We start from the raw sequence: 16,503 nt of genomic DNA, 5'->3' as shown, positions 1-16,503 counted from the left end.
ATATAGGATTTCATTGTTAGTTTGGTATACAAGATTTCATTGTTAGTTTGGTATATAGGATTTCATTGTTAGTTTGGTATATAAGATTTCATTGTTAGTTTGGTATATAAGATTTCATTGTTAGTTTGGTATATAGGATTTCATTGTTAGTTTGGTGTATAGGATTTCATTGTTAGTTTGGTATATAGGATTTCATTGCTAGTTTGGTATACAAGATTTCATTGTTAGTTTGGTATACAAGATTTCATTGTTAGTTTGGTATATAGGATTTCATTGTTAGTTTGGTATATAGGATTTCATTGTTAGTTTGGTATATAAGATTTCATTGTTAGTTTGGTATGTAGGATTTCATTGTTAGTTTGGTATATAAGATTTCATTGTTAGTTTGGTATATAAGATTTCATTGTTAGTTTGGTATATAGGATTTCATTGTTAGTTTGGTATACAAGATTTCATTGTTAGTTTGGTATATAGGATTTCATTGTTAGTTTGGTATATAAGATTTCATTGTTAGTTTGGTATGTCAGATTTCATTGTTAGTTTGGTATATAGGATTTCATTGTTAGTTTGGTATATAGGATTTCATTGTTAGTTTGGTAGATAGGATTTCATTGTTAGCTTGGTGTATAGGATTTCATTGTTAGTTTGGTATATAGGATTTCATTGTTAGTTTGGTATACAGGATTTCATTGTTAGTTTGGTATATAGGATTTCATTGTTAGTTTGGTATATAGGATTTCATTGTTAGTTTGGTCTAAAGGATTTCATTGTTAGTTTGGTATATAGGATTTCATTGTTAGTTTGGTCTAAAGGATTTCATTGTTAGTTTGGTATACAAGATTTCATTGTTAGTTTGGTATATAGGATTTCATTGTTAGTTTGGTAGATAGGATTTCATTGTTAGTTTGGTATATAGGATTTCATTGTTAGTTTGGTATACAAGATTTCATTGTTAGTTTGGTATATAGGATTTCATTGTTAGTTTGGTATATAGGATTTCATTGTTAGTTTGGTATATAGGATTTCATTGTTAGTTTGGTTTAATATAGGATTTCATTGTTAGTTTGGTTTAATATAGGATTTCATTGTTAGTTTGGTATATAGGATTTCATTGTTAGTTTGGTATATAGGATTTCATTGTTAGTTTGGTAGATAGGATTTCATCGTTAGCTTGGTGTATAGGATTTCAGTGATAGTTTGGTATATAGGATTTCATTGTTAGTTTGGTATATAGGTTTTCATTGTTAGTTTGGTATATAGGATTTCATTGTTAGTTTGGTATATAGGATTTCATTGTTAGTTTGGTATATAAGATTTCATTGTTAGTTTGGTATATAGGATTTCATTGTTAGTTTGGTATACAAGATTTCATTGTTAGTTTGGTATACAAGATTTCATTGTTAGTTTGGTATACAAGATTTCATTGTTAGCTTGGAATATAGGATTTCATTGTTAGTTTGGTATATAGGATTTCATGGTTAGTTTGGTATATAGGATTTCATTGTTAGTTTGGTATGTCGGATTTCATTGTTAGTTTGGTATGTCGATTTCATTGTTAGTTTGGTATATAGGATTTCATTGTTAGTTTGGTAGATAGGATTTCATTGTTAGCTTGGTGTATAGGATTTCATTGTTAGTTTGGTATATAGGATTTCATTGTTAGTTTGGTATACAAGATTTCATTGTTAGTTTGGTATATAGGATTTCATTGTTAGTTTGGTATATAAGATTTCATTGTTAGTTTGGTATGTCGGATTTCATTGTTAGTTTGGTATATAGGATTTCATTGTTAGTTTGGTAGATAGGATTTCATTGTTAGCTTGGTGTATAGGATTTCATTGTTAGTTTGGTATATAGGATTTCATTGTTAGTTTGGTGTATAGGATTTCATTGTTAGTTTGGTAGATAGGATTTCATTGTTAGCTTGGTGTATAGGATTTCATTGTTAGTTTGGTATATAGGATTTCATTGTTAGCTTGGTGTATAGGATTTCATTGTTAGTTTGGTATATAGGATTTCATTGTTAGCTTGGTGTATAGGATTTCATTGTTACTTTGGTATATAGGATTTCATTGTTAGTTTGGTATATAGGATTTCATTGTTAGTTTGGTATATAGGATTTCATTGTTAGTTTGGTATATAGGATTTCATTGTTAGTTTGGTATATAGGATGTCATTGTTAGTTTGGTATATAAGATTTCATTGTTAGTTTGGTATGTCGGATTTCATTGTTAGTTTGGTATATAGGATTTCATTGTTAGTTTGGTAGATAGGATTTCATTGTTAGCTTGGTGTATAGGATTTCATTGTTAGTTTGGTATATAGGATTTCATTGTTAGTTTGGTAGATAGGATTTCATTGTTAGCTTGGTGTATAGGATTTCATTGTTAGTTTGGTATATAGGATTTCATTGTTAGCTTGGTGTATAGGATTTCATTGTTAGTTTGGTATATAGGATTTCATTGTTAGCTTGGTGTATAGGATTTCATTGTTAGTTTGGTATATAGGATTTCATTGTTAGTTTGGTATATAGGATTTCATTGTTAGTTTGGTATATAGGATTTCATTGTTAGCTTGGTATGTAGGATTTCATTGTTAGTTTGGTATATAGGATTTCATTGTTAGCTTGGTATATAGGATTTCATTGTTAGCTTGGTATATAGGATTTCATTGTTAGCTTGGTATATAGGATTTCATTGTTAGTTTGGTGTATAGGATTTCATTGTTAGCTTGGTATATAGGATTTCATTGTTAGCTTGGTATACAGGATTTCATTGTTAGTTTGGTATATAGGATATCATTGTTAGTTTGGTATATAGGATTTCATTGTTAGCTTGGTATATAGGATTTCATTGTTAGTTTGGTATATAAGATTTCATTGTTAGTTTGGTTTAATATAGGATTTCATTGTTAGTTTGGTATATAGGATTTCATTGTTAGCTTGGTATATAGGATTTCATTGTTAGCTTGGTATATAGGATTTCATTGTTAGTTTGGTATATAGGATGTCATTGTTAGTTTGGTATATAGGATTTCATTGTTAGCTTGGTATATAGGATTTCATTGTTAGTTTGGTATATAAGATTTCATTGTTAGTTTGGTTTAATATAGGATTTCATTGTTAGTTTGGTATATAGGATTTCATTGTTAGCTTGGCATTTAGGATTTCATTGTTAGTTTGGTATATAGGATTTCATTGTTAGTTTGGTTTAATATAGGATTTCATTGTTAGTTTGGTATATAGGATTTCATTGTTAGTTTGGCATTTAGGATTTCATTGTTAGTTTGGTATATAAGATTTCATTGTTAGTTTGGTATATAAGATTTCATTGTTAGCTTGGTATATAGGTTTTTATTGTTAGTTTGGTATATAGGATTTCATTGTTAGCTTGGTATATAGGATTTCATTGTTAGCTTGGTATACAGGATTTCATTGTTAGCTTGGTATATAGGATTTCATTGTTAGTTTGGTATATAGGATTTCATTGTTAGTTTGGTTTAATATAGGATTTCATTGTTAGTTTGGTATATAAGATTTCATTGTTAGCTTGGTATATAGGTTTTTATTGTTAGTTTGGTATATAGGATTTCATTGTTAGTTTGGTATATAGGATTTCATTGTTAGCTTGGTATATAGGATTTCATTGTTAGCTTGGTATATAGGATTTCATTGTTAGTTTGGTATATAGGATTTCATTGTTAGTTTGGTATATAAGATTTCATTGTTCGTTTCACCTTACCGTAAGCCATAAGTGATACATGGTTTCTTTTTCCCCAACCAATAGTTGTCAGAGATGCACACAAAGTCTGTACCCTGCAGACAATAAAAATATCAACATAATGTTATTGCAAACTATAGAGCAGAAATGATTGAAATAAAACTAATACAAATCTACACAATTGTGAATACTGTAAATATTACCTTAAGGAAAGTGTCTTTCTTTTCATACAACAACTCATCTAATCCTTCAGAGCCTGACTCCTCCATTCCTTCAAAAACAAACTGAGAAAATAATATGATAATAAAACCCAAATATAAATTGCCTCCTATAATGGTATTGTTGGTTACATGTATGTGTTGCGGGCCATGTATGCCTTATATCTAAGAAATCATCTATTTTTGGAAATTGACTGTGTTAACAAATATTACTTCCTCCAAAAACCTGTGCATGATTCTATCAAAACACTGTTTATATTTGACATTAGTAAATAGATCTAATTGGATGGGCCTGTAAAACATGTGCCAAATCAGAATAGATCTAGCTTACGGAAATAGACAGAAAATAAATTTTGGATTGTAAGCACACTTTTTATACGTCACTTATTATAAGGTTCACAAGAAAAGGACTGTCTCTTTGTTGAAAATTTACCATTAAGCAGACTTTTTTTTTTTCAGAACTATGGAGAGTACATTTGTCTGTTCATTACTTAAAAATGGGTAATTTTTTGGAGTAGCAAAATAGTATTAATATACGGAAGATAGAAGTTATATAACTATTATAACAGTAAATGAACAAACGTTAGATATCAAATTAGAAATGTGCAATTTTCTGGAAGTTTAGGCAAGGTTTGTTAGTCTAGCTGGAACAATGCTTTTGAAATGGAGCAGGGGTTCTCGTTTAGACTGACGTGGCCATGTCGGTCACAGTTCTATCAGAGTTTATTGAAATGGAGCAGGGGTTCTCGTTTAGACTGACGTGGCCATGTCGATCACAGTTCTATCAGAGTTTATTGAAATGGAGCAGGGGTTCTCGTTTAGACTGACGTGGCCATGTCGGTCACAGTTCTATCAGAGTTTATTGAAATGGAGCAGGGGTTCTCGTTTAGACTGACGTGGCCATGTCGGTCACAGTTCTATCAGAGTTTATTGAAGCCAAATTCAGCTTGAGTCTGAAGGAGATTAAACATATTTACATATATTTGCTGGCTTGCGTCAGCTCAAACATGTTGGTCTCTGATAAAATAATGTCATGGAAATGAAGTTATGTGTGAATATTTCACATCTGTGGTTTGCATTAAGCATTATCTTGATCACTGAAATATACAAAGGTGGCAACATGCAATGTAAACAATGTGATTTATATAAGAGAACAAACTAAACAATGTCTAGTATTTAGGGAGTCTGCTTCAAGTAATAATTAACTATTGATTGCACCAATTTCTGTTATTGGTCAAAAGAAGGTCACATGTTACTTAAATTACTACAGTGACACTCGCCGTAATACCATGCATTAGTCTCACACACTTGTGTATTATTACATCACCATTGGGCTTGCACTTCGACATTCATGGCTTGCTTTGATTAAAGTTGGTTCAAATCTGTTCAAATTATTACCAAAGTAATAAAAGGGCCCCATATGTGATTAAGGTAGCGAGACTATTATTTGCATACTTGTTTTCATCTTCTAATTGTGACTAAATGACTACAAATAGACCCAGGAAAGTATATATTTTTAGAATCGCCAGACTTCAAGCTTTTCACAAGTGTATTTTGCATGCCCGTATCTGCATTCTACGACGCGTTACTCAACCAAAGGTGAAAAATTACTTTTTCTGTAAAAAAAATAATTACGCATTTATGCTGGCGATAAGAAGTATTTTTTTCACTTTTCCTAGTTGTTCAATAGTCTGATAAATTGAATGTGTCTGGTCAGTTTTATTTAAGCAACGCGTTTTAAAAAACAGTGTGCTGAATTTCAATTACTGTTTTAGTCGCATTCCCCCCAACTCAAACCACAACTCATTGGTAAATAATCGATGAAATAGTTTGTCTGGACACATTCAAGTTCCTCTCACTGTCATCTTAAAGCTGTGAAAATTTGGTGTTAATCCGACGATAATAGGTATACGTTATTTTTTGTTAAAGACCTTGTATTTTGAAAAACATAAACTCCTAGAAAACGTCCATGAAGTAACAGCAAAGATTTTTAAGCTTGTTTATCGGCACAATCAATTAGTTTTCCCATCAAGGTCTGTTTTAACATGTGTAGGGACATCCAAATGTGTAAGGCTATTGGAAACCAAAAAAATAAAGGAATGGGATAGCTATAATTTGATAAAATCGGCAGATGAAAACACCAAAATCAATGATTTTTTTCAGTGGCTGTGTGACCTTGTGTCTGACACATTCATATGCAAATAACTAATCTGTGAAACAAATAGGGGCGGAGACAAACCACTCAAATGTTTGGAAACACTAATTGTGTGTCAGATAGCCACTGATAACACATCCTAACATTGCTTTGTCTTGAGTTTATCTTTGAAACTTATAGGCACACAGATTAAACTTGTGTTGTTGATTTTGGAAAACACTACTGAAGCTGCCTTGCTTCCCTTCAGAAAATCTACATTTTAACCAACTTACATGACATTCTATGTTATGTTGACTTTATCACATGAAAGTTTATAGTGCATTTCATAAATTAATAAATAAATGTGAAAATCGTAATTTTCAACACAAATAATAGTCTCGCTACCTTAATTTGAAAAGTATGGAAGCTTGAAAAATTATTCGAAAAGTGTAAACTCAAAAAAGAAAACTTACTGAATTCAAGAACTGTGCCAATAAACTGTAATATCCGTCATCACATATTATTATGTAATATATTTTTGGTTTGTAAATTGCAATTTGTATTTATTAAGTTAATTTTCAGAGGGAGAAATAAAATGTAAAACTCCGAGTTTTCAGACAATCTGAAAATAAAGTTACTTAGTTTTTACCTATGGTTAAAAAGAAAAGTGGCATGCACATAACACGAAAACTGTATGAATCCACATTGATATCATAAAAAAAACATGTACCTTGCAATTAACAGGAATATCTCTACCAAGCTTTTGATATGCCTCAATGACATGTAACCATGCCAACACAGGTCCTTTATCATCTGTTGAACCTCTTCCATAAAGTTTACCATCAACTTCTGTTAATACAAATGGTTCTGTATCCCATCCATCAGACTGAAAAGTCAAATCAGAGTTTGATAAAGAGTCAGGGTTGTCAAGATGTGGGTCACATGCAGCATACAATGTGCATAAAAAACATTAGTTTGTAATTGAAATTGTGCCTGACAAACATTGATCTTATTTTAGAGCCTTCAAGAAGGTTGTCAATACAAACCTATTGTCCATATTTATTGTCAAATAGTTTATAACAAGGATTTATAAACTTATGCAGTTTTGATATCCATGGTTACATGCGATGAATATCTTATGATCTAACAAGTTCCTTGTGGCATCACAGAAAACAAACCGTCAACCGTCATACTGTCAACACACTAGCACAAAAACAGTCGAGACGAACACTGATCTGTTTTCTGACAGACTTACTCATTTGCAATTTTTTGGGGGCATGCTGTTTATACATTTTCTGGTAGCGGACTCAAATTGGCCAACTGACGGCCATTTTGTTTTAATAAATGCTGTTCCAGAAATATATCTGATGACATGGGAAATATATACAAATGAGATCATATCATTGAAAACAGACGGGAACTTTGTCATGTCATGACTTGACTTGACTTGTTTACGTCATGTTTTTCAAAGCGTGGGTGCAAAAGTTGAATGACATTCACATGAGGTCACCACAGGTAGTATGTAAATGTGGCATATATAAGGCGCATATACTATACATACAGACTCAAAATATCAGACAATCATGAAAACTTTAACATGATAACATGATAACAAAGTATGAACAATTTATTTATTTAAAAAAAAAGAAACTAAAATATTGCATATATGATGAATACAATGTATTAGGACAACAATGTGTTGTTGTAATTTAAACAATATTAATCAATTAATTCAATTAATTAATTTTTATAGATAAGAGCGCAAAACTTTATGAAAATCTATATTGTAATGTTTCATTATACACCATGTACTATACTCAATGATGACTGTGAGACTGCATGGGTAATTAAATGTACATATAGCTACACACCAGTCAACTCAGATTAAATATGGTCGCTGTTCCGTAAATTACACCTTATCATATTTATAACTATATTGATCAATGATTCACAAACCTTAAATTACAATACTTGAATTAATTCTCACCTTTGCTGCTGGTTGTACATCAAGATGACCATAAATACAAATTGTCTTCTTTTTGGGATCATTACCCAACTGACCGAGCAATATAGGGGGCAATGGAATTTCAGTTCCATCAGGTAGTTTCTGCATCCCAATATCAACCAGTTCAACAGTTCCTCCAAGAGTTTCCAATTGCTACAATGTTAAAATAGACAGAGTGAAACCTTTCCCAACTGGGTATCCTGAGAACATTGACAAATATCTCTGTAAAGATGTATTAAATATGTTACCTTGGCAACCGACTCTACCATCTTCTTAATTTCTGGTCTTTTTTCTGGCCATGCTGATACACTCTGAATGGCCACAGCGTCTTTCAATCTTTCAACATACAAATCTTGGTGTTCGTCAATGTAGCTATAACCACAAACAAATATGAATTACAAAATATGCAGAGTAACAGAGATATTATTGAGAATAATATAATATTTATTAACGCAACACCGACTGAAAAACAGCAGTACGGTCTCAATAAATATAGAAAAAACTTAAGGAACAAATAATTTAAGAAAAAAATTATAATTACAAAACAAATATAAACTACAAACACATGTTTAAATGATACATTGGATGGGAGTGTATTTAAGATCAATCATTGCACTGAAACATATGTATCAATATATGAATTTAGCTCATGGAATTCTTAGACAATTGGTACTCTGTGATATATTGAAATTTTCTGTATCTGACAAGTCCACAAAACTGATATCTTTGGACGTTTCATTAAACAGGACATTTTTGAAAGTGCAGAATATAATAAAATAGAACTCATCCTTAATTGCATTTTTATTGTATTGTTCCCAGAATCTGCACTCAGTCAGACAGAATGCATACATGCCAAGTGTTACGATATTCTATTTTTGCTGTAATATAAATGTATTTTGATAATGCCCAGTTAGCTAGCAAGGTTAGAATAGACTGCATGTATTGACAATAATTAATATTCTTTTGTTCGTGATTGTGCAAGATGAATGTGAACACGAGTTAGTCAGTTATCACCCAGCTCCCGACCAGTGCAGTACAGTGTAGTTCAGTTCAGTTCAGCTCAGCTCAGCTCAGCTCAGCTCAGCTCAGCTCTGGTGCAGTGTCGACGTGGCAGCCAACGTATGTCTTAAGACAATGCCTGTCCAGTTCGGCATATGGGACTGATAGATGCAAGACAGCCTGCTGTGATTCTGCGCTGTAAAATCAACTTTATTCAAAGACCTGTGTTTCGCCAGAAAGCGTGGTTTGCTGATCTTGATCCTTTCTCTGCACGGACGGTATGGAAATCTTGTAACATTACAGTCAGTGTCGTGTAGTTTGTATTCCCCAAGACCTTGTAGTTTGGAGCTGTAGAACTGATATCGTCGTCGACGTTGCTGTAAATGACTACCTATAGCTGAAACTACGCTGTACGAGTTCTGCACTTAGGTAGGGTAAGCAATTCCGAGCCTGGCTATTCTCATTATTTTTATTATTATTGTGATGTATATTGCTGACCGGTTTGTGATTTATATTACTCCTGTTACTGGTTTATGCTTATTGTATTATTAAATTAGTATTATTTGACATAATCTGCTTGTGTGCCTTTGTTTGACCTTTAGTGTTGCGTCCTGGAGTGTGGGATATTGGTGGCCAGGTTCACGGGAGACTATCTCGTATTCCCGTTTGTAACACAAGTTTCATTGAAATACTAGTATATGGTTGAGGATATCAGTAAAACAGGTGAATATTTGCTTCATTGTTATGCAAATTAGGTTCTGCATGATTACAGACAACTCCAGAGCATCCAGGTACCACGTTTCAAAAGAATCTGACTAAAAGTACTTGAGATCATTGGCAGAGTCTCAAACTAGGTTCAGAAGGGCAAAATATGATTAGGGTACTGGTTTGACTTAATAAATAAAAAATAAATATGTTGTTTCAAAAGTGTCACATAAATGATTGTCACACATATCCAAGTATGAAATATTTTTTGAAGAAAAACTGTCTAGAAAATGCAAAAATGAAGAGTTTTGAAAAATTTCCATAGGAAGCCATGTTAATGCATTATTTCATGAAAAAAATTATAGTAAACTTTAGAATATCATAATATTTGAAGACTACAATAAGTATTCATCATGTAACTACACATGATTTTTTTAACCATACATCACCAAGTGAAACTTTGAGATATGATATGAACTGTTTACCATAGGAATCATTTTTATGGATTTAATAAATAAATCCATACTATAAATGGCAGGGAAATCCGATCATTTTTTTTTTCAATGGTACCAATCATCTTACTAAGGATGAAAAAGCAACCCAACCACCAGTATTGCAATATAGCTCACTGTTTTGATAACAAGTTAGTAATGTTTATATCAGCTTAGCATAACAAAAACTGTTACATTTGAACTATCAATGTTGTTGTTGTTGGCAATAGTACTGGTTGGGTTGCCTTTTGCATTCAAAGTAATATGCACAGAAACCAAAAACTAATGCAGGTCTGTGTATCACCCCAGAGTGAACTTTGATGAGTGGCTCTACAGATATTAATAGAACAGACACAATACACACAGTTATGGGGTGGACTCAAAGGGTCATATGCGTCTTTTGCAGACAGGAACCTAGACTGGCGCAGTCGGGGCGTTTAATTTGTTTTTGTAGTTTAAATAAAATAAAAAAAATCGTGAAATGGAGGTGTTAGCGCGAGATTTCGCAGTTACAAGGGATTTTGCGCTAACACCTCCATTTCGCAATTTATTTAATTTTATTTAAACTACAAAAACAAATTAATCGCCCTGACTGCGCCAGTCTAACAGGAACCAGAAACCACCTCATATATTTGTATTACTACTTCTATGTTATATGTTTGTGACTGTGGTCTGTCAAGTAATTTTGTGATGAACAAGTAGATGTCCATCACAACACATACCCTCATCTTTACATAAATCATTGCTTCATATAATCGGTAGGATAATATCACAATAAACTATTATTATTGTAAGTACATAGAATGATAGAATGTACTGTTCCTAATTTTAAAAACAACAACAAAACAATGAATATCTATATATCAAATTCCCAGTGAATATTTCCTCTCACAAAGTCAATTAATTTTGACTGAGTTAGGTGGTCATAACACATGTTCCACACGTAAACCATGGTTGAATCGAATGTATTCAGTGTGTGACAGATATCACCTATACTTTGTAGTACGTCCATGCCTACACAAATTACACATTTCACTATCTTGAACATAAAATATAAAAACTGGAAATCTGTAATAAAAAAGTCATGTTTTAATTTTAAATATATAAATAAATATGAATAATTAAATAAACTAATAAATATACACATTTGTTGGTATTTACTCGCAGCACAATGCCATATGGACAAGTTAACACGTCCATGTCACTGGCCACATACCTTATCTGTGCACAGAATGAACGGGAGTCGTGTTCCGCAGTTGAGCTGCTCAGTTTTGACCACAACTATCATCGTACAAACGACCAGCACATTGTTTCATAACAAATATTGGTTGACACACAATTTGACTGTCTCTGTAAACAAAATGCATCATTTTTAAATGAAAGAAATCTGATACGAAGCATGCACACATTCACCTGAAAAACTTCGGTAGGAACTCTGCAGCCATCTTGGAAACGAGTGACGGTCGTGAAGATAGTGTAGAATTGGAAAATCGCGTATAATTGACAGCGTGTTGGCGTGGGATTGGGGGCGTATATGTACAAACTGTGCCACTCAGGTACTCGCACACTATATAGGTACGATAAGGGTGTTTACACCGAAACATCACAGGAATAACATCTATATCCAGGCAGCTAGGGCGTTGTAATGAGTGTGATATGTATCTCAACAAAAAGCCGGCTTACGGTCAGCTGACTTATTATATAATACTAGGCTGCATTTGCCTGTACTACGCATGACTCATCGGACCAGGACCCCTACCATTTCGTCAACACTGACGATTTTGAATAAAATATATTCATCTAGCGATTCTTAATGAGTGGTCATTAGATTGCTCGAAGACGCTATATGATTTCTGGCCAAACCTACGTAAATCTCCAAAATTAATAACTAAATTTCTCGAGAGCTACCCTCCGCTCTCGACAGAAACAAATACGTATGTCACAGTGCCTCTATAGAGGGACTGTGCGTACGTGTATGTCGCCTTGTTTATAAGACAAACAGGGCCACTTTTATATAGGGGCTAGGCAGTTTAGTTACGGGTGACTTTTTCAATAATTTTACCTTCACATCTCAATTTTCTCATCATTGTAAAATACTTTATTTTCGCTTGGAATTAATTTTCGCTATTTTTCTCTGAAGGAATGATTCAGTGAAAATAAAACCCAGCGAATATACATTTTTCCTATATTTTAGATTCAACTTGTCAAAAATCAGTGAAAATAAATTCCATACAAAATACCCAAAAAGTCTTTTCAGCAAAAAATAATTTCAGCTAAAATAAATTATTTTACAGTATGTCGTCTACATGGTTGCCTTCTAAATAACTTATAATTGTCGCCAACAGCAACAAAAACAACAACGACCACGACGACGATGAAAACAACAGCAACGTACGAATAGCGCCCAATCCAAGGAGAGTAGAACAAAACTAGTACTTGTTACTGGTTATATCCCGCTGTGTAATGCTGCGAGTAACGACACGTGCCTTGTGGAAACATGCGATAACAATATTTGGTGATATTATTTTCTACTCGATCATTCACTCAGCGTTGACAGATTTTAAATTTTCAGATAAACACACACGATAACTTGGGAGTACGGTCAATGTGCCAGTTTCGTGTCTTACTTACCTACACGTACGCGGAGTACAAGTAATAAAGTCGTTTTTACATCAGAAAGTTAGTTGCGTTCAGTAAAAACAGTTACAAATTGCGTTTACAAATTATGTAACTGTTCATACAGAACTGACAATTAGAATCAACTTCTCAAACTTTTTACATATGTTGCTTAGAAAATTGAGCAAAACAAAATCATGGCATCAGTTGGCATATTTTGTGAAATGAGTCTGACATATTTGCTTCAGCCATCACTAAAATGGCGGAGCATAGATTAAGTTGACTTTGGATAATCCTACAACAATTTATGCCATGACGCTCACGCTATAAATGGGGGATTATCTCGTTATTTTATTGCCTCTGCATTTCACGACCCGGTGTATACTGGAAAAAATGTAATTTTTAATATGGGAGTTTTCACGATGACTTCACATTAGATGTGACACACTTTTAGGAATATAGATAAAGATAAAGTATAGATTATTTTGACCTTTAGTAATAATGCATGTTTATGTGACATGGGTTTGTCAGTTCACCCTTAAATAGGCTTCGTCCTGAGTTGACAAACTGTGAGTCAGGCTATAACGCATGTGTTTACACACCGTCCCTCAATGGGACGGTGGTTTACAAGATCAAAGTGGCCGTTACTCTCAGTCCCGCGTGATGGCGCCCTTTAACAACGAATTGACATGTATTAGTACTTCAACGGTTGAATATTCATAAATAGAACCGAAATATCATAATAATTATATGCATTAGCAAAGATATTATTTAAATAAAAGTATGACCGTCGTTGGTAGTTCCATACGCCTGCTCAAGTTGGCATAACAAATATGTATTCAAAACGTTGTCGAATTCTGAAATACAAAGTCAAATAAATGATCAAAACGATACATAATTAAATCATAAACTACTTATATTGATACAGTCTATCTAGCATTTGTTTGGCCGTCATTTATAACGGTGGAACAGCAGAATAAATATGACTACCAAATGAAACAATATATTACCATTGAAAGATTGAACATAAGTAGACTGACCCAGCTGTGACAATTTTATAATTCTTCTCAAATCCACTATGGAAATTTCGCTTCAACGCGGAAGATTCTACAAACTTGTAATTCGAGGAATTATCATATAAAGCAGCAACACAATTCACACGACTGGGTCAGTCTAGATCATAGAATATATAAAGGGGAGCAGAGGTCTGACTTTTATCACCCTGTACATGAAATTTGAGATCTATGAATGAATTTTGGCGATAAAAAAATTGTATGTGCGAAATGCCCTAAATATCGCGAATAAAAACGGGCTGTGAAGTAGACGACAAACGTCCTCTTTGCCTGGCGTCATTTCGCCTCTGGCTGGCGATGGGTGATGAAGTCACTAATGATGTCTCAGCCACATCGCTATTATATACACATACCTGGTTTCTACAAACGTTGGATAGCCATCAAATCAAATATATTTAGTTTTTAACTATCTATAATTATATGCACGCAATGGAATATTTTATATTAAACTATATTCTGACGTTATGTACTATCACAAAAAATGTATCAACACAAGTACGGTATGATTGTCTGATTTGCGAAGTACATCGGTGTAATTTGTGGGTTTCCTTTCCTTATTGTTGACTCTTCACAATGTGCTTCACAAACATACCATAACACCTCTTCGTGTATTTGTTAATTGTGCGTATGTTTGGTATTACAGTATGTTTGTTAATATCTCGTCTTTCGATAATACTTCGATTGTTTGAAATGCGTATCGACCGTGTCCCGGTAATAATTTGTTTGGAATGTCGATCGTCGTTGGTTTCGCCATGCTGAGTTTAGGATGCGTCAGTGTCGACGCATGTCATTCAAGCCGTGACAGGACAAACATCGACCGTAATTCATGGGGATAGTGTTCAGTAATTTGAGGGCTGAAAACCTCCCAAAATTATTTATTATATATATTTGTTATTTTTCATTGCCAAACTATAAGAGAACTAGAGTTGTCCCGCTGAAACAGTCAATTCAAACTTTCCATTTCTTGCCTTGAAATGAAATGAAAAATAAATAAATCAAACTCGAAGAGCATCGGGTAATTTATTAATAACCATTCATACCAATCGCTTGCTTTATTTTATTTGAACCCGTTTTCCGACATTTGTTGGCAACTTTGGTGCTAAAAATGGTTGAAAATGTGGGTGTAGTTCTCTCACAAAATCCTGTAGATGATACGAACATATAGGGTTCCGTGAACCAGACCGTGCTTCGATCAGGTGACTTTCAGCCAATCAATTATGTTGTAACAAAGCGTATTTGACGCAAATTGAAGGTTGTCGCACCATCCAATCTCCGGTGTCAAATTAAGTACATTTATTCTTGTGCTTCGACTGGCTTCATAATTATTCATCGGTAAATTTTGACAAAGAGGTAGGATTTGACCCCAGTTCAAAAAGAAAAACTAGGCTGAGATACATTAGGGAACACGACGAATTAGTTTTCTTTGCAAGTTGAGAAAATAAGGTAAACCAGACTAAGGTAGATGATTTTCAGTACCGAAAGTCTTCTCTGAATCATGAATTTACAAATGATTGGTCGTCAAATGTTTACATATTTGACACTTCCATATTTCATGGACGTCTGATTTTCGCGTACTTTATACCTTTGTTCTATTTCATATTTTATTGCCACACGCAAGTCTGGTTTGTGATAAGCAGTCAATTGAAAAGTGAGAAGTTGGGCGACATGAGTACTGTAGTTTAAGTGATGTTAGCGTATTTTTAATTTAGTTGTAACTCGTACAATATTTATTTACTCACTGTTTACTAATAGCTTGAACGTGATTTTTCATTTTGAATTTCGAGAAACTTTACATGAATCGTTATGGCATTCATACACACAAGACCTCATCATGTTTGAACTTTTAAATTGCCAGTAAACAAGGTCTTTCATAGTAGCACTTCTATAGAGGAAGTGCGGATTGACGTACTAGAATGAATGGGTTCAATTATCAGTGTTCAATGATGACGTAATTGACTGGCCTCTAGTGGCGTAATAACGCCATTCAAAGTGGGCGTTTGTCGTCCTCTTCAGATCCCGTTATATACTTGATATTTAGGGCATTTCACAGCACATACAAGTTGTTTTTCATATCGCCAGAATTCATTCTTAGATCTCAAATTTCATGTACAGAGTGACAAAAACCAGGCCTCTGCTCCCCTTTAAGTTGTGACTGTTTCTAAACTCTTCTGACTGCTACGTATTATTTTACAGGAAGCATTTTACCGGCTTGAGCAGCATCAACCAAATCCATATATTCAGAAAGCTTGCTCAAGGCAAAATTCCTACCAAAAGAATGTTGAGTTTTATTATTCAAAAGGGACAATACTTACATTTTTGCCTGGGGAGATGGAAATCGGCAACAGGGAATGTTTCGTTGTGTCCGTAACATCAAACAAAGCTGAAAACAAGCTTTCAAAATACTGAATATTGTATCTGGCATACACCACAGTGATTTTTCCATGACGCATGAGCCTTAAAGTAAATCATGTATAATAGTAGTTACTATGAAGACAGTCACAGGAACACGTACTGATGTGTATATCCTCCACACTATAATAAAG

General features: G+C 33.5%; 1 protein-coding gene across 1 annotated transcript in view; it reads right to left on the bottom strand.

Annotated features, from left to right (window-relative positions):
• The window catches only part of LOC100378352 (cytosolic non-specific dipeptidase-like), a 28,571-nt gene extending 16,616 nt beyond the window's left edge, over positions 1 to 11,955 (bottom strand). Inside the window, exons 1-6 of the mRNA XM_085500997.1 lie at positions 11,685 to 11,955; positions 8,325 to 8,448; positions 8,059 to 8,229; positions 6,802 to 6,957; positions 3,923 to 4,003; positions 3,741 to 3,814 (exon numbers count right to left, since the gene is read on the bottom strand). Coding sequence (XP_085357123.1) covers positions 3,741 to 3,814; positions 3,923 to 4,003; positions 6,802 to 6,957; positions 8,059 to 8,229; positions 8,325 to 8,448; positions 11,685 to 11,875 — 797 coding nt within the window. The 5' untranslated portion in view covers positions 11,876 to 11,955. The remainder of the gene's footprint in view (positions 1 to 3,740; positions 3,815 to 3,922; positions 4,004 to 6,801; positions 6,958 to 8,058; positions 8,230 to 8,324; positions 8,449 to 11,684) is intronic.
• Positions 11,956 to 16,503: the final 4,548 nt, after the last annotated feature.

This window comes from Saccoglossus kowalevskii, chromosome 1 (genome assembly GCF_978046115.1).
Source record: "Saccoglossus kowalevskii chromosome 1, keSacKowa6.1, whole genome shotgun sequence".
In the NCBI taxonomy this organism is placed as follows: Eukaryota; Metazoa; Hemichordata; class Enteropneusta; family Harrimaniidae; genus Saccoglossus; species Saccoglossus kowalevskii.
The sequence above is the reverse complement of the archived record's forward strand: the minus strand, read 5'-3'. Positions and strand labels throughout refer to the sequence as shown.